This window comes from Nannobrachium achirus, assembly GCF_963921795.1.
Source record: "Nannobrachium achirus genome assembly, contig: SCAFFOLD_360, whole genome shotgun sequence".
Lineage (NCBI taxonomy): Eukaryota > Metazoa > Chordata > Actinopteri > Myctophiformes > Myctophidae > Nannobrachium > Nannobrachium achirus.
The window spans coordinates 19,135-37,694 of NW_027664656.1; the positions used below are offsets into that span (position 1 = coordinate 19,135).

The 18,560-nt window shown below is 47.9% G+C and overlaps 4 protein-coding genes across 4 annotated transcripts; all 4 read right to left on the reverse strand.

Annotated features, from left to right (window-relative positions):
• Positions 1–320: 320 nt before the first annotated feature.
• On the reverse strand, positions 321–1,280 carry LOC308280878 (beta-1,3-galactosyltransferase 2-like; the record flags this gene model as incomplete). The annotated part of the gene is made up of 1 exon (XM_080755188.1): positions 321–1,280. The coding sequence occupies one exon, from the start codon at positions 1,278–1,280 to the stop codon at positions 321–323; it is 960 nt and encodes a 319-aa protein (XP_080611314.1).
• A 3,600-nt stretch (positions 1,281–4,880) lies between these two features.
• On the reverse strand, positions 4,881–5,840 carry LOC308280879 (beta-1,3-galactosyltransferase 2-like; the record flags this gene model as incomplete). Its single annotated transcript, XM_080755189.1, has 1 exon — positions 4,881–5,840. One exon carries the CDS (start codon positions 5,838–5,840, stop codon positions 4,881–4,883), a length of 960 nt encoding a protein of 319 aa, XP_080611315.1.
• A 3,600-nt stretch (positions 5,841–9,440) lies between these two features.
• Positions 9,441–10,400, reverse strand: LOC308280880 (beta-1,3-galactosyltransferase 2-like; the record flags this gene model as incomplete). The annotated part of the gene is made up of 1 exon (XM_080755190.1): positions 9,441–10,400. The coding sequence occupies one exon, from the start codon at positions 10,398–10,400 to the stop codon at positions 9,441–9,443; it is 960 nt and encodes a 319-aa protein (XP_080611316.1).
• Positions 10,401–14,000: 3,600 nt separating this feature from the next.
• On the reverse strand, positions 14,001–14,960 carry LOC308280881 (beta-1,3-galactosyltransferase 2-like; the record flags this gene model as incomplete). The annotated part of the gene is made up of 1 exon (XM_080755191.1): positions 14,001–14,960. The coding sequence occupies one exon, from the start codon at positions 14,958–14,960 to the stop codon at positions 14,001–14,003; it is 960 nt and encodes a 319-aa protein (XP_080611317.1).
• Between the last annotated feature and the right edge of the window lie 3,600 nt (positions 14,961–18,560).

Sequence of the window (18,560 nt, forward strand, 5' to 3'; positions counted from 1 at the left end):
CCTGCTCCATAACCAACAAGAGGCTCTTTCTGCCGCTACGCCTCTCCTTCAAGCTTCTGTCCTTCTCTCCCTCCTGGTCATCCCAATGGCTGTGAGCATCCTCCACACTGATTGGGCAGGGAATCCTCTACAGCCGACCTTGACTGGAAACAGCCATGCCTGCCATGCCTTTCCCTCCGCAGTCATGCAAAATATCCTGTTACTTGGGGCTCTTTCTGTCAAACGCCTGTTCACAACACTCTTAATGGGACTGTAAGTCCTATGAGAATGATCTCAGCCCCTTCGGCCTCAGGGCTGTCTTCCTCCCAGCCAGGTCTACCTTAGTGCTGCAGACGGCTCCAGAACTCCAGCATGTCAACAGGGGAAACCTGGTGGCTGGTGACCAGGCGGCTGTAGCTGTGTCGTGACCAGGGAACTGGGTCCGGGTTGAACTCGTTTGGCAGGGGTGTTGTGAGCTCCACCCGCAGTTTGTCCAGGCACACGCCCACGTACACGTCCTCGAGGTGTAAGCGTGGAGTGCTCAGAGAGGTGCCATAGATCTTTGCAGCCAGGTCTCCGGAGAACACGTAACCGGGCCCTCCGGCGAAGGTGGGGTACGTGTGACCCGGGTATTCCGCTTCGGACATGTACCACTTGTTGTTTTTGTTCCGGATCGGCCCCTCGCCCCTTTTGATGAAGCCTGTGAAGTAGTCCTTCACCCCGGGCTTCAGTCTGAGCAGCTTGTGGACGAGGTACTTCGTGTTGACGAAGACGTCGCTGTCGACCTTCATAGCGAAGCTGGCCCGCGGGCAACGTGTGGCCACCCAGTTAAGACCCATCATGGTTTTCAGGGTGAGGTTGTAGTAGCTGTCGACAAAGTCCTGCTGAATAATGTCTTGGTGCTCCAGGCTCTCCGACTCCAGGATGTTCTGCTCCAGGCGCCCTTGCTCGCCCGGCTTCACCCCCAGCAGGAACAACCTCAGGACTCCCTCCTGGTTCTCGTTTGCCCACGTCCGTCGTATGGCGTCTCGACGGTGCACATTATGAGCCTCGACGGTTACCAGCAACACCAAGAACGGCGCCGCTCTGCCCGTCGGGCATTTGTTTGCCTCGTCAATGATGTAAGGGAACGGCCCAGGAGACAGCGTGGAGCCGCTCTCCTCTCCACCTTGGCTGGCATTAGCTTCTGCCAACCAGTTCTTCATCGTCCAGTGGGGCGTCTCCAACCCATTATCTCCATCGTGGTCCACGGGGCGGTCCATGGGACGTTCTACTCCCGAGGCCACAAGGCCGAACATCATCAGGCGCAAAAGGAGACTGGCGAGTGAAACGCAGAGCATGCGATGGTGTGGTCTTCCCCAACGCATTGCGAGCGGGCACGGCGACTGGATTCTACGTCTAATCAAAGGAGTCGCTTAATTTCAATGGGCTGTTCGAAATCTATCTGGATTAGTAAGAGCTCTCCACAATAGGTAATGATTAATATCACTGTAGATATTCAGTGAGACTCTTTTATAATCTTTCTTGAAGAGTGTGTCTTGTCATCATAACATCACTATGAGTTGACCATATTAGGGCTGAAACTATGATTTTCCTTATTAATGACTGGCTGACTGTATGCAATACATTATAGTTCTAGCCTAGCTTACCTCTTCATTTCCTGGATAAACTTTTAGCCAATCAGGAAGCAGTATTCTCGGCGACATCACCATTATAGAGTAAGTCCATCAAGCTTCACATGACAATTTGGCTATCCAGAATAAATAGGCAACCACACTTGCAATTTCCAATTGCAGCGTTATAGTTTAGATTAGTTCTGTATTGTTAGTTAGTTAATAGGCTACTGTTAGACTGATGACTGGTTCTTGGTTTACCTGTGATCCTAGATGACTGCTTTTATGCATTCGATGTATGTGTTAGCTAGCTCTAACACAGCAGGTACACATCGGTATAACCACTGGACACATCTGTGATTTATGGTCAAAAAGGGCATGAATAAAACCAAAACTTGCACTGTGTGATTTTTACACAATTCTCCCATGGTATTTTTCTGTGCAGAAGGGCCATTTGATGGGTATTTTTCCCATGTAATTAAGACAATAATAAATACAGTTTCACTAAATACAGATCACTCCCACACAAGAAAAGAGTCCACACCAGTGTAATGTCCGTTTTCTCTTACTGTATATTAAGTCAATCAGCACACAAAATAATAATAATATACAGTGGTGGTACAATAATCAGGTTTCTCTTTGTTTCCTTCCCTTCTCATTTTCTTGGGTCAAAGTTGCTTGTAATTGTAAATATTGGTAGTTGTGGTCTTCAATTCCAAAGTAATAGTTGCTTATTTGGGCTTGTTTCATATGTTGTTTAAACCAGTGGGAGCACGCTTCTGAAAATATGTGCCCGTACCAGATTTCTGTTGTTAAAATAAAATTATACAATTAAAAATGTATTTTTTTTTCTTCTTTTTTTAGATCTACAAGCTCACGTGTGACTTGTCACATCGCAACGCAAATATCCAATGCTTGTACCAGGGTTCCCACGGTCATGAAATTCCTGGAAATATTTTGAAATTAGAAAAATATTTTTCCAGTAGGCCTACTGGAAAAGTTTTGGAATTTATCAAGGGTCCTGGAAGGTCCTGGAAAAATAGCTATGCATTGTCTTTGGGTATTGATTTTGTTAATACCTCTGAAATGACAAATTAAACATGGGCCAAATTGTCAAATATTAGTCAGAAATTGTGAAAATAGCAGATCTACATGCTCACGACGCCTCGCCAGGGTGGTGGGGTCCCCAGTTAAAATATGATTCTTTCGGGGGCCACGGCCTGAAAAGGTTGAGAACCACTGGCATACACTACCTGTTGTGCATAGAACCACTGGCATACACTACCTGTTGTGCATAGAACCACTGGCATACACTACCTGTTGCGCATAGAACCACTGGCATACACTACCTGTTGCGCATAGAACCACTGGCATACACTACCTGTTGCGCATAGGAGTAAGCAACCTGTTATTGAGCTGAATTATTGTTATATAGTCCTTGAAATTTGGTTAAATATTCTGGAAAAGTTTTGGAAATTAATTGGTAAAAATGTGTGGGAACCCTGTTGTACGTTTATAGTGCTCAAGTGCTGTGGCACTTCTTTTTGTCTTGTTTTCATGGACCCGGTTTGCTTATTCTGCCACAGAAAGGAGAGAGAGAGAGAGGGAGAGCATTGTTGAGATGACAGCTGGTGTGATGCCCCACACATTAAGTCTGGGTCATTAGGGCTCGTTGCCTTGCTAACTGTCTTCCTATAGGTGAGCAGGGTGGGGCCTTATTGGCTCATTGGTCTAATGGCTCATTGGAGAGCACCTGGGACCGGCGCCTCCAGGAGTCTATAAGAAGCCAGCCCATGTAATTCTGAGGGAGAGATCCAGATTCCAGAGGAGGCTGACCTGTCTCCAACAGCCCTGTTGCCTGATGTTCTGTTCTGTTATGTTTAGTTAGTTCTAGCTTTACTTTCCATCCAACACCTTGCACTACACCATGTTCCACACATCCACCTTTACACCACTGATCACTGACTCCACACTTCATAGGATCCTTTTGGCATTATGTTGAGTTCAGCTGTTTCGAAACATTATTTAGTTAATGTCCTAGGCCTATCTTTAATAAATACACTTTGTACTTTTGCCATGTATCCTCTCCCCAATCTTTTGTTGTCAAGTGAAGACGTGGCTTTCTGTTGGATCCCCAGTAAATCCTGTGATGTGTGTCCATGAGCTGCAGCTGCAGTCGGACAGGAGATGACAGGGCTCAGCAGGGCCCAGAGAGCTCAGTCTGGTCCTGCCTGCATGCCATCCAACACAATCCCACTGCAACATGCCCTGGCCGGGAGGGGAGGTGGCATTATTGATACTTTACTGCAGGGGTTCTCAAACTCTTTTATACCACAACCTCATATTATGAGGGAAGATTATTTGGAGACCCCAGCCCCTAAAGGCACCTTCCTGCAACCCCACTTTGCTCAAGGCATAAAATGCCAATGTGTAAAATGTCAGTTTGCAGGTAAGTGGGGCTGTGCAGCTAGACAAAAACGAAATAAAAAGGCTAAAAACATCCAATACCACATCAAGTGACAAGAGGGGTACTTAAGGCTTGGAGAGGGACAAGTCGTGACTTGGCCCCTCTGCTACGTTGAGTGGCTTCCCCTCTTTCACACTGGTCGGGCCTCATGAAGAAACTGCACCACCGCCGCCGTCGGTCCAGCGCGGCTGCTGACCCCCTCTCTGGTGCACCTCTGTAGTGCTGGACATTTCATGACGTTTCCTTCAGTGTTTCTGTGTGGTTTTGGCTTGTTTCCCCGATGGCATGGCATGGCATGATGTTTTCTGTCGTTCTCCTCGGGCCTTCTACCCACTGGCGCCGTCACAGCCCCTCCACAGACGGGTCCCGTCATGGACGGACAGGGCACACACCACAAGCCCTACACAAAGCGCAACACCCTCCCGATGATGGGTCGGCACGACTCGGCAGTGGTGTCTAAGTCCTCCTCCTGGCTTCCTTAACTCCCCTCTCAAGTTCTCTCCTGCTCCATAACCAACAAGAGGCTCTTTCTGCCGCTACGCCTCTCCTTCAAGCTTCTGTCCTTCTCTCCCTCCTGGTCATCCCAATGGCTGTGAGCATCCTCCACACTGATTGGGCAGGGAATCCTCTACAGCCGACCTTGACTGGAAACAGCCATGCCTGCCATGCCTTTCCCTCCGCAGTCATGCAAAATATCCTGTTACTTGGGGCTCTTTCTGTCAAACGCCTGTTCACAACACTCTTAATGGGACTGTAAGTCCTATGAGAATGATCTCAGCCCCTTCGGCCTCAGGGCTGTCTTCCTCCCAGCCAGGTCTACCTTAGTGCTGCAGACGGCTCCAGAACTCCAGCATGTCAACAGGGGAAACCTGGTGGCTGGTGACCAGGCGGCTGTAGCTGTGTCGTGACCAGGGAACTGGGTCCGGGTTGAACTCGTTTGGCAGGGGTGTTGTGAGCTCCACCCGCAGTTTGTCCAGGCACACGCCCACGTACACGTCCTCGAGGTGTAAGCGTGGAGTGCTCAGAGAGGTGCCATAGATCTTTGCAGCCAGGTCTCCGGAGAACACGTAACCGGGCCCTCCGGCGAAGGTGGGGTACGTGTGACCCGGGTATTCCGCTTCGGACATGTACCACTTGTTGTTTTTGTTCCGGATCGGCCCCTCGCCCCTTTTGATGAAGCCTGTGAAGTAGTCCTTCACCCCGGGCTTCAGTCTGAGCAGCTTGTGGACGAGGTACTTCGTGTTGACGAAGACGTCGCTGTCGACCTTCATAGCGAAGCTGGCCCGCGGGCAACGTGTGGCCACCCAGTTAAGACCCATCATGGTTTTCAGGGTGAGGTTGTAGTAGCTGTCGACAAAGTCCTGCTGAATAATGTCTTGGTGCTCCAGGCTCTCCGACTCCAGGATGTTCTGCTCCAGGCGCCCTTGCTCGCCCGGCTTCACCCCCAGCAGGAACAACCTCAGGACTCCCTCCTGGTTCTCGTTTGCCCACGTCCGTCGTATGGCGTCTCGACGGTGCACATTATGAGCCTCGACGGTTACCAGCAACACCAAGAACGGCGCCGCTCTGCCCGTCGGGCATTTGTTTGCCTCGTCAATGATGTAAGGGAACGGCCCAGGAGACAGCGTGGAGCCGCTCTCCTCTCCACCTTGGCTGGCATTAGCTTCTGCCAACCAGTTCTTCATCGTCCAGTGGGGCGTCTCCAACCCATTATCTCCATCGTGGTCCACGGGGCGGTCCATGGGACGTTCTACTCCCGAGGCCACAAGGCCGAACATCATCAGGCGCAAAAGGAGACTGGCGAGTGAAACGCAGAGCATGCGATGGTGTGGTCTTCCCCAACGCATTGCGAGCGGGCACGGCGACTGGATTCTACGTCTAATCAAAGGAGTCGCTTAATTTCAATGGGCTGTTCGAAATCTATCTGGATTAGTAAGAGCTCTCCACAATAGGTAATGATTAATATCACTGTAGATATTCAGTGAGACTCTTTTATAATCTTTCTTGAAGAGTGTGTCTTGTCATCATAACATCACTATGAGTTGACCATATTAGGGCTGAAACTATGATTTTCCTTATTAATGACTGGCTGACTGTATGCAATACATTATAGTTCTAGCCTAGCTTACCTCTTCATTTCCTGGATAAACTTTTAGCCAATCAGGAAGCAGTATTCTCGGCGACATCACCATTATAGAGTAAGTCCATCAAGCTTCACATGACAATTTGGCTATCCAGAATAAATAGGCAACCACACTTGCAATTTCCAATTGCAGCGTTATAGTTTAGATTAGTTCTGTATTGTTAGTTAGTTAATAGGCTACTGTTAGACTGATGACTGGTTCTTGGTTTACCTGTGATCCTAGATGACTGCTTTTATGCATTCGATGTATGTGTTAGCTAGCTCTAACACAGCAGGTACACATCGGTATAACCACTGGACACATCTGTGATTTATGGTCAAAAAGGGCATGAATAAAACCAAAACTTGCACTGTGTGATTTTTACACAATTCTCCCATGGTATTTTTCTGTGCAGAAGGGCCATTTGATGGGTATTTTTCCCATGTAATTAAGACAATAATAAATACAGTTTCACTAAATACAGATCACTCCCACACAAGAAAAGAGTCCACACCAGTGTAATGTCCGTTTTCTCTTACTGTATATTAAGTCAATCAGCACACAAAATAATAATAATATACAGTGGTGGTACAATAATCAGGTTTCTCTTTGTTTCCTTCCCTTCTCATTTTCTTGGGTCAAAGTTGCTTGTAATTGTAAATATTGGTAGTTGTGGTCTTCAATTCCAAAGTAATAGTTGCTTATTTGGGCTTGTTTCATATGTTGTTTAAACCAGTGGGAGCACGCTTCTGAAAATATGTGCCCGTACCAGATTTCTGTTGTTAAAATAAAATTATACAATTAAAAATGTATTTTTTTTTCTTCTTTTTTTAGATCTACAAGCTCACGTGTGACTTGTCACATCGCAACGCAAATATCCAATGCTTGTACCAGGGTTCCCACGGTCATGAAATTCCTGGAAATATTTTGAAATTAGAAAAATATTTTTCCAGTAGGCCTACTGGAAAAGTTTTGGAATTTATCAAGGGTCCTGGAAGGTCCTGGAAAAATAGCTATGCATTGTCTTTGGGTATTGATTTTGTTAATACCTCTGAAATGACAAATTAAACATGGGCCAAATTGTCAAATATTAGTCAGAAATTGTGAAAATAGCAGATCTACATGCTCACGACGCCTCGCCAGGGTGGTGGGGTCCCCAGTTAAAATATGATTCTTTCGGGGGCCACGGCCTGAAAAGGTTGAGAACCACTGGCATACACTACCTGTTGTGCATAGAACCACTGGCATACACTACCTGTTGTGCATAGAACCACTGGCATACACTACCTGTTGCGCATAGAACCACTGGCATACACTACCTGTTGCGCATAGAACCACTGGCATACACTACCTGTTGCGCATAGGAGTAAGCAACCTGTTATTGAGCTGAATTATTGTTATATAGTCCTTGAAATTTGGTTAAATATTCTGGAAAAGTTTTGGAAATTAATTGGTAAAAATGTGTGGGAACCCTGTTGTACGTTTATAGTGCTCAAGTGCTGTGGCACTTCTTTTTGTCTTGTTTTCATGGACCCGGTTTGCTTATTCTGCCACAGAAAGGAGAGAGAGAGAGAGGGAGAGCATTGTTGAGATGACAGCTGGTGTGATGCCCCACACATTAAGTCTGGGTCATTAGGGCTCGTTGCCTTGCTAACTGTCTTCCTATAGGTGAGCAGGGTGGGGCCTTATTGGCTCATTGGTCTAATGGCTCATTGGAGAGCACCTGGGACCGGCGCCTCCAGGAGTCTATAAGAAGCCAGCCCATGTAATTCTGAGGGAGAGATCCAGATTCCAGAGGAGGCTGACCTGTCTCCAACAGCCCTGTTGCCTGATGTTCTGTTCTGTTATGTTTAGTTAGTTCTAGCTTTACTTTCCATCCAACACCTTGCACTACACCATGTTCCACACATCCACCTTTACACCACTGATCACTGACTCCACACTTCATAGGATCCTTTTGGCATTATGTTGAGTTCAGCTGTTTCGAAACATTATTTAGTTAATGTCCTAGGCCTATCTTTAATAAATACACTTTGTACTTTTGCCATGTATCCTCTCCCCAATCTTTTGTTGTCAAGTGAAGACGTGGCTTTCTGTTGGATCCCCAGTAAATCCTGTGATGTGTGTCCATGAGCTGCAGCTGCAGTCGGACAGGAGATGACAGGGCTCAGCAGGGCCCAGAGAGCTCAGTCTGGTCCTGCCTGCATGCCATCCAACACAATCCCACTGCAACATGCCCTGGCCGGGAGGGGAGGTGGCATTATTGATACTTTACTGCAGGGGTTCTCAAACTCTTTTATACCACAACCTCATATTATGAGGGAAGATTATTTGGAGACCCCAGCCCCTAAAGGCACCTTCCTGCAACCCCACTTTGCTCAAGGCATAAAATGCCAATGTGTAAAATGTCAGTTTGCAGGTAAGTGGGGCTGTGCAGCTAGACAAAAACGAAATAAAAAGGCTAAAAACATCCAATACCACATCAAGTGACAAGAGGGGTACTTAAGGCTTGGAGAGGGACAAGTCGTGACTTGGCCCCTCTGCTACGTTGAGTGGCTTCCCCTCTTTCACACTGGTCGGGCCTCATGAAGAAACTGCACCACCGCCGCCGTCGGTCCAGCGCGGCTGCTGACCCCCTCTCTGGTGCACCTCTGTAGTGCTGGACATTTCATGACGTTTCCTTCAGTGTTTCTGTGTGGTTTTGGCTCGTTTCCCCGATGGCATGGCATGGCATGATGTTTTCTGTCGTTCTCCTCGGGCCTTCTACCCACTGGCGCCTTCACAGCCCCTCCACAGACGGGTCCCGTCATGGACGGACAGGGCACACACCACAAGCCCTACACAAAGCGCAACACCCTCCCGATGATGGGTCGGCACGACTCGGCAGTGGTGTCTAAGTCCTCCTCCTGGCTTCCTTAACTCCCCTCTCAAGTTCTCTCCTGCTCCATAACCAACAAGAGGCTCTTTCTGCCGCTACGCCTCTCCTTCAAGCTTCTGTCCTTCTCTCCCTCCTGGTCATCCCAATGGCTGTGAGCATCCTCCACACTGATTGGGCAGGGAATCCTCTACAGCCGACCTTGACTGGAAACAGCCATGCCTGCCATGCCTTTCCCTCCGCAGTCATGCAAAATATCCTGTTACTTGGGGCTCTTTCTGTCAAACGCCTGTTCACAACACTCTTAATGGGACTGTAAGTCCTATGAGAATGATCTCAGCCCCTTCGGCCTCAGGGCTGTCTTCCTCCCAGCCAGGTCTACCTTAGTGCTGCAGACGGCTCCAGAACTCCAGCATGTCAACAGGGGAAACCTGGTGGCTGGTGACCAGGCGGCTGTAGCTGTGTCGTGACCAGGGAACTGGGTCCGGGTTGAACTCGTTTGGCAGGGGTGTTGTGAGCTCCACCCGCAGTTTGTCCAGGCACACGCCCACGTACACGTCCTCGAGGTGTAAGCGTGGAGTGCTCAGAGAGGTGCCATAGATCTTTGCAGCCAGGTCTCCGGAGAACACGTAACCGGGCCCTCCGGCGAAGGTGGGGTACGTGTGACCCGGGTATTCCGCTTCGGACATGTACCACTTGTTGTTTTTGTTCCGGATCGGCCCCTCGCCCCTTTTGATGAAGCCTGTGAAGTAGTCCTTCACCCCGGGCTTCAGTCTGAGCAGCTTGTGGACGAGGTACTTCGTGTTGACGAAGACGTCGCTGTCGACCTTCATAGCGAAGCTGGCCCGCGGGCAACGTGTGGCCACCCAGTTAAGACCCATCATGGTTTTCAGGGTGAGGTTGTAGTAGCTGTCGACAAAGTCCTGCTGAATAATGTCTTGGTGCTCCAGGCTCTCCGACTCCAGGATGTTCTGCTCCAGGCGCCCTTGCTCGCCCGGCTTCACCCCCAGCAGGAACAACCTCAGGACTCCCTCCTGGTTCTCGTTTGCCCACGTCCGTCGTATGGCGTCTCGACGGTGCACATTATGAGCCTCGACGGTTACCAGCAACACCAAGAACGGCGCCGCTCTGCCCGTCGGGCATTTGTTTGCCTCGTCAATGATGTAAGGGAACGGCCCAGGAGACAGCGTGGAGCCGCTCTCCTCTCCACCTTGGCTGGCATTAGCTTCTGCCAACCAGTTCTTCATCGTCCAGTGGGGCGTCTCCAACCCATTATCTCCATCGTGGTCCACGGGGCGGTCCATGGGACGTTCTACTCCCGAGGCCACAAGGCCGAACATCATCAGGCGCAAAAGGAGACTGGCGAGTGAAACGCAGAGCATGCGATGGTGTGGTCTTCCCCAACGCATTGCGAGCGGGCACGGCGACTGGATTCTACGTCTAATCAAAGGAGTCGCTTAATTTCAATGGGCTGTTCGAAATCTATCTGGATTAGTAAGAGCTCTCCACAATAGGTAATGATTAATATCACTGTAGATATTCAGTGAGACTCTTTTATAATCTTTCTTGAAGAGTGTGTCTTGTCATCATAACATCACTATGAGTTGACCATATTAGGGCTGAAACTATGATTTTCCTTATTAATGACTGGCTGACTGTATGCAATACATTATAGTTCTAGCCTAGCTTACCTCTTCATTTCCTGGATAAACTTTTAGCCAATCAGGAAGCAGTATTCTCGGCGACATCACCATTATAGAGTAAGTCCATCAAGCTTCACATGACAATTTGGCTATCCAGAATAAATAGGCAACCACACTTGCAATTTCCAATTGCAGCGTTATAGTTTAGATTAGTTCTGTATTGTTAGTTAGTTAATAGGCTACTGTTAGACTGATGACTGGTTCTTGGTTTACCTGTGATCCTAGATGACTGCTTTTATGCATTCGATGTATGTGTTAGCTAGCTCTAACACAGCAGGTACACATCGGTATAACCACTGGACACATCTGTGATTTATGGTCAAAAAGGGCATGAATAAAACCAAAACTTGCACTGTGTGATTTTTACACAATTCTCCCATGGTATTTTTCTGTGCAGAAGGGCCATTTGATGGGTATTTTTCCCATGTAATTAAGACAATAATAAATACAGTTTCACTAAATACAGATCACTCCCACACAAGAAAAGAGTCCACACCAGTGTAATGTCCGTTTTCTCTTACTGTATATTAAGTCAATCAGCACACAAAATAATAATAATATACAGTGGTGGTACAATAATCAGGTTTCTCTTTGTTTCCTTCCCTTCTCATTTTCTTGGGTCAAAGTTGCTTGTAATTGTAAATATTGGTAGTTGTGGTCTTCAATTCCAAAGTAATAGTTGCTTATTTGGGCTTGTTTCATATGTTGTTTAAACCAGTGGGAGCACGCTTCTGAAAATATGTGCCCGTACCAGATTTCTGTTGTTAAAATAAAATTATACAATTAAAAATGTATTTTTTTTTCTTCTTTTTTTAGATCTACAAGCTCACGTGTGACTTGTCACATCGCAACGCAAATATCCAATGCTTGTACCAGGGTTCCCACGGTCATGAAATTCCTGGAAATATTTTGAAATTAGAAAAATATTTTTCCAGTAGGCCTACTGGAAAAGTTTTGGAATTTATCAAGGGTCCTGGAAGGTCCTGGAAAAATAGCTATGCATTGTCTTTGGGTATTGATTTTGTTAATACCTCTGAAATGACAAATTAAACATGGGCCAAATTGTCAAATATTAGTCAGAAATTGTGAAAATAGCAGATCTACATGCTCACGACGCCTCGCCAGGGTGGTGGGGTCCCCAGTTAAAATATGATTCTTTCGGGGGCCACGGCCTGAAAAGGTTGAGAACCACTGGCATACACTACCTGTTGTGCATAGAACCACTGGCATACACTACCTGTTGTGCATAGAACCACTGGCATACACTACCTGTTGCGCATAGAACCACTGGCATACACTACCTGTTGCGCATAGAACCACTGGCATACACTACCTGTTGCGCATAGGAGTAAGCAACCTGTTATTGAGCTGAATTATTGTTATATAGTCCTTGAAATTTGGTTAAATATTCTGGAAAAGTTTTGGAAATTAATTGGTAAAAATGTGTGGGAACCCTGTTGTACGTTTATAGTGCTCAAGTGCTGTGGCACTTCTTTTTGTCTTGTTTTCATGGACCCGGTTTGCTTATTCTGCCACAGAAAGGAGAGAGAGAGAGAGGGAGAGCATTGTTGAGATGACAGCTGGTGTGATGCCCCACACATTAAGTCTGGGTCATTAGGGCTCGTTGCCTTGCTAACTGTCTTCCTATAGGTGAGCAGGGTGGGGCCTTATTGGCTCATTGGTCTAATGGCTCATTGGAGAGCACCTGGGACCGGCGCCTCCAGGAGTCTATAAGAAGCCAGCCCATGTAATTCTGAGGGAGAGATCCAGATTCCAGAGGAGGCTGACCTGTCTCCAACAGCCCTGTTGCCTGATGTTCTGTTCTGTTATGTTTAGTTAGTTCTAGCTTTACTTTCCATCCAACACCTTGCACTACACCATGTTCCACACATCCACCTTTACACCACTGATCACTGACTCCACACTTCATAGGATCCTTTTGGCATTATGTTGAGTTCAGCTGTTTCGAAACATTATTTAGTTAATGTCCTAGGCCTATCTTTAATAAATACACTTTGTACTTTTGCCATGTATCCTCTCCCCAATCTTTTGTTGTCAAGTGAAGACGTGGCTTTCTGTTGGATCCCCAGTAAATCCTGTGATGTGTGTCCATGAGCTGCAGCTGCAGTCGGACAGGAGATGACAGGGCTCAGCAGGGCCCAGAGAGCTCAGTCTGGTCCTGCCTGCATGCCATCCAACACAATCCCACTGCAACATGCCCTGGCCGGGAGGGGAGGTGGCATTATTGATACTTTACTGCAGGGGTTCTCAAACTCTTTTATACCACAACCTCATATTATGAGGGAAGATTATTTGGAGACCCCAGCCCCTAAAGGCACCTTCCTGCAACCCCACTTTGCTCAAGGCATAAAATGCCAATGTGTAAAATGTCAGTTTGCAGGTAAGTGGGGCTGTGCAGCTAGACAAAAACGAAATAAAAAGGCTAAAAACATCCAATACCACATCAAGTGACAAGAGGGGTACTTAAGGCTTGGAGAGGGACAAGTCGTGACTTGGCCCCTCTGCTACGTTGAGTGGCTTCCCCTCTTTCACACTGGTCGGGCCTCATGAAGAAACTGCACCACCGCCGCCGTCGGTCCAGCGCGGCTGCTGACCCCCTCTCTGGTGCACCTCTGTAGTGCTGGACATTTCATGACGTTTCCTTCAGTGTTTCTGTGTGGTTTTGGCTCGTTTCCCCGATGGCATGGCATGGCATGATGTTTTCTGTCGTTCTCCTCGGGCCTTCTACCCACTGGCGCCTTCACAGCCCCTCCACAGACGGGTCCCGTCATGGACGGACAGGGCACACACCACAAGCCCTACACAAAGCGCAACACCCTCCCGATGATGGGTCGGCACGACTCGGCAGTGGTGTCTAAGTCCTCCTCCTGGCTTCCTTAACTCCCCTCTCAAGTTCTCTCCTGCTCCATAACCAACAAGAGGCTCTTTCTGCCGCTACGCCTCTCCTTCAAGCTTCTGTCCTTCTCTCCCTCCTGGTCATCCCAATGGCTGTGAGCATCCTCCACACTGATTGGGCAGGGAATCCTCTACAGCCGACCTTGACTGGAAACAGCCATGCCTGCCATGCCTTTCCCTCCGCAGTCATGCAAAATATCCTGTTACTTGGGGCTCTTTCTGTCAAACGCCTGTTCACAACACTCTTAATGGGACTGTAAGTCCTATGAGAATGATCTCAGCCCCTTCGGCCTCAGGGCTGTCTTCCTCCCAGCCAGGTCTACCTTAGTGCTGCAGACGGCTCCAGAACTCCAGCATGTCAACAGGGGAAACCTGGTGGCTGGTGACCAGGCGGCTGTAGCTGTGTCGTGACCAGGGAACTGGGTCCGGGTTGAACTCGTTTGGCAGGGGTGTTGTGAGCTCCACCCGCAGTTTGTCCAGGCACACGCCCACGTACACGTCCTCGAGGTGTAAGCGTGGAGTGCTCAGAGAGGTGCCATAGATCTTTGCAGCCAGGTCTCCGGAGAACACGTAACCGGGCCCTCCGGCGAAGGTGGGGTACGTGTGACCCGGGTATTCCGCTTCGGACATGTACCACTTGTTGTTTTTGTTCCGGATCGGCCCCTCGCCCCTTTTGATGAAGCCTGTGAAGTAGTCCTTCACCCCGGGCTTCAGTCTGAGCAGCTTGTGGACGAGGTACTTCGTGTTGACGAAGACGTCGCTGTCGACCTTCATAGCGAAGCTGGCCCGCGGGCAACGTGTGGCCACCCAGTTAAGACCCATCATGGTTTTCAGGGTGAGGTTGTAGTAGCTGTCGACAAAGTCCTGCTGAATAATGTCTTGGTGCTCCAGGCTCTCCGACTCCAGGATGTTCTGCTCCAGGCGCCCTTGCTCGCCCGGCTTCACCCCCAGCAGGAACAACCTCAGGACTCCCTCCTGGTTCTCGTTTGCCCACGTCCGTCGTATGGCGTCTCGACGGTGCACATTATGAGCCTCGACGGTTACCAGCAACACCAAGAACGGCGCCGCTCTGCCCGTCGGGCATTTGTTTGCCTCGTCAATGATGTAAGGGAACGGCCCAGGAGACAGCGTGGAGCCGCTCTCCTCTCCACCTTGGCTGGCATTAGCTTCTGCCAACCAGTTCTTCATCGTCCAGTGGGGCGTCTCCAACCCATTATCTCCATCGTGGTCCACGGGGCGGTCCATGGGACGTTCTACTCCCGAGGCCACAAGGCCGAACATCATCAGGCGCAAAAGGAGACTGGCGAGTGAAACGCAGAGCATGCGATGGTGTGGTCTTCCCCAACGCATTGCGAGCGGGCACGGCGACTGGATTCTACGTCTAATCAAAGGAGTCGCTTAATTTCAATGGGCTGTTCGAAATCTATCTGGATTAGTAAGAGCTCTCCACAATAGGTAATGATTAATATCACTGTAGATATTCAGTGAGACTCTTTTATAATCTTTCTTGAAGAGTGTGTCTTGTCATCATAACATCACTATGAGTTGACCATATTAGGGCTGAAACTATGATTTTCCTTATTAATGACTGGCTGACTGTATGCAATACATTATAGTTCTAGCCTAGCTTACCTCTTCATTTCCTGGATAAACTTTTAGCCAATCAGGAAGCAGTATTCTCGGCGACATCACCATTATAGAGTAAGTCCATCAAGCTTCACATGACAATTTGGCTATCCAGAATAAATAGGCAACCACACTTGCAATTTCCAATTGCAGCGTTATAGTTTAGATTAGTTCTGTATTGTTAGTTAGTTAATAGGCTACTGTTAGACTGATGACTGGTTCTTGGTTTACCTGTGATCCTAGATGACTGCTTTTATGCATTCGATGTATGTGTTAGCTAGCTCTAACACAGCAGGTACACATCGGTATAACCACTGGACACATCTGTGATTTATGGTCAAAAAGGGCATGAATAAAACCAAAACTTGCACTGTGTGATTTTTACACAATTCTCCCATGGTATTTTTCTGTGCAGAAGGGCCATTTGATGGGTATTTTTCCCATGTAATTAAGACAATAATAAATACAGTTTCACTAAATACAGATCACTCCCACACAAGAAAAGAGTCCACACCAGTGTAATGTCCGTTTTCTCTTACTGTATATTAAGTCAATCAGCACACAAAATAATAATAATATACAGTGGTGGTACAATAATCAGGTTTCTCTTTGTTTCCTTCCCTTCTCATTTTCTTGGGTCAAAGTTGCTTGTAATTGTAAATATTGGTAGTTGTGGTCTTCAATTCCAAAGTAATAGTTGCTTATTTGGGCTTGTTTCATATGTTGTTTAAACCAGTGGGAGCACGCTTCTGAAAATATGTGCCCGTACCAGATTTCTGTTGTTAAAATAAAATTATACAATTAAAAATGTATTTTTTTTTCTTCTTTTTTTAGATCTACAAGCTCACGTGTGACTTGTCACATCGCAACGCAAATATCCAATGCTTGTACCAGGGTTCCCACGGTCATGAAATTCCTGGAAATATTTTGAAATTAGAAAAATATTTTTCCAGTAGGCCTACTGGAAAAGTTTTGGAATTTATCAAGGGTCCTGGAAGGTCCTGGAAAAATAGCTATGCATTGTCTTTGGGTATTGATTTTGTTAATACCTCTGAAATGACAAATTAAACATGGGCCAAATTGTCAAATATTAGTCAGAAATTGTGAAAATAGCAGATCTACATGCTCACGACGCCTCGCCAGGGTGGTGGGGTCCCCAGTTAAAATATGATTCTTTCGGGGGCCACGGCCTGAAAAGGTTGAGAACCACTGGCATACACTACCTGTTGTGCATAGAACCACTGGCATACACTACCTGTTGTGCATAGAACCACTGGCATACACTACCTGTTGCGCATAGAACCACTGGCATACACTACCTGTTGCGCATAGAACCACTGGCATACACTACCTGTTGCGCATAGGAGTAAGCAACCTGTTATTGAGCTGAATTATTGTTATATAGTCCTTGAAATTTGGTTAAATATTCTGGAAAAGTTTTGGAAATTAATTGGTAAAAATGTGTGGGAACCCTGTTGTACGTTTATAGTGCTCAAGTGCTGTGGCACTTCTTTTTGTCTTGTTTTCATGGACCCGGTTTGCTTATTCTGCCACAGAAAGGAGAGAGAGAGAGAGGGAGAGCATTGTTGAGATGACAGCTGGTGTGATGCCCCACACATTAAGTCTGGGTCATTAGGGCTCGTTGCCTTGCTAACTGTCTTCCTATAGGTGAGCAGGGTGGGGCCTTATTGGCTCATTGGTCTAATGGCTCATTGGAGAGCACCTGGGACCGGCGCCTCCAGGAGTCTATAAGAAGCCAGCCCATGTAATTCTGAGGGAGAGATCCAGATTCCAGAGGAGGCTGACCTGTCTCCAACAGCCCTGTTGCCTGATGTTCTGTTCTGTTATGTTTAGTTAGTTCTAGCTTTACTTTCCATCCAACACCTTGCACTACACCATGTTCCACACATCCACCTTTACACCACTGATCACTGACTCCACACTTCATAGGATCCTTTTGGCATTATGTTGAGTTCAGCTGTTTCGAAACATTATTTAGTTAATGTCCTAGGCCTATCTTTAATAAATACACTTTGTACTTTTGCCATGTATCCTCTCCCCAATCTTTTGTTGTCAAGTGAAGACGTGGCTTTCTGTTGGATCCCCAGTAAATCCTGTGATGTGTGTCCATGAGCTGCAGCTGCAGTCGGACAGGAGATGACAGGGCTCAGCAGGGCCCAGAGAGCTCAGTCTGGTCCTGCCTGCATGCCATCCAACACAATCCCACTGCAACATGCCCTGGCCGGGAGGGGAGGTGGCATTATTGATACTTTACTGCAGGGGTTCTCAAACTCTTTTATACCACAACCTCATATTATGAGGGAAGATTATTTGGAGACCCCAGCCCCTAAAGGCACCTTCCTGCAACCCCACTTTGCTCAAGGCATAAAATGCCAATGTGTAAAATGTCAGTTTGCAGGTAAGTGGGGCTGTGCAGCTAGACAAAAACGAAATAAAAAGGCTAAAAACATCCAATACCACATCAAGTGACAAGAGGGGTACTTAAGGCTTGGAGAGGGACAAGTCGTGACTTGGCCCCTCTGCTACGTTGAGTGGCTTCCCCTCTTTCACACTGGTCGGGCCTCATGAAGAAACTGCACCACCGCCGCCGTCGGTCCAGCGCGGCTGCTGACCCCCTCTCTGGTGCACCTCTGTAGTGCTGGACATTTCATGACGTTTCCTTCAGTGTTTCTGTGTGGTTTTGGCTCGTTTCCCCGATGGCATGGCATGGCATGATGTTTTCTGTCGTTCTCCTCGGGCCTTCTACCCACTGGCGCCTTCACAGCCCCTCCACAGACGGGTCCCGTCATGGACGGACAGGGCACACACCACAAGCCCTACACAAAGCGCAACACCCTCCCGATGATGGGTCGGCACGACTCGGCAGTGGTGTCTAAGTCCTCCTCCTGGCTTCCTTAACTCCCCTCTCAAGTTCTCTCCTGCTCCATAACCAACAAGAGGCTCTTTCTGCCGCTACGCCTCTCCTTCAAGCTTCTGTCCTTCTCTCCCTCCTGGTCATCCCAATGGCTGTGAGCATCCTCCACACTGATTGGGCAGGGAATCCTCTACAGCCGACCTTGACTGGAAACAGCCATGCCTGCCATGCCTTTCCCTCCGCAGTCATGCAAAATATCCTGTTACTTGGGGCTCTTTCTGTCAAACGCCTGTTCACAACACTCTTAATGGGACTGTAAGTCCTATGAGAATGATCTCAGCCCCTTCGGCCTCAGGGCTGTCTTCCTCCCAGCCAGGTCTACC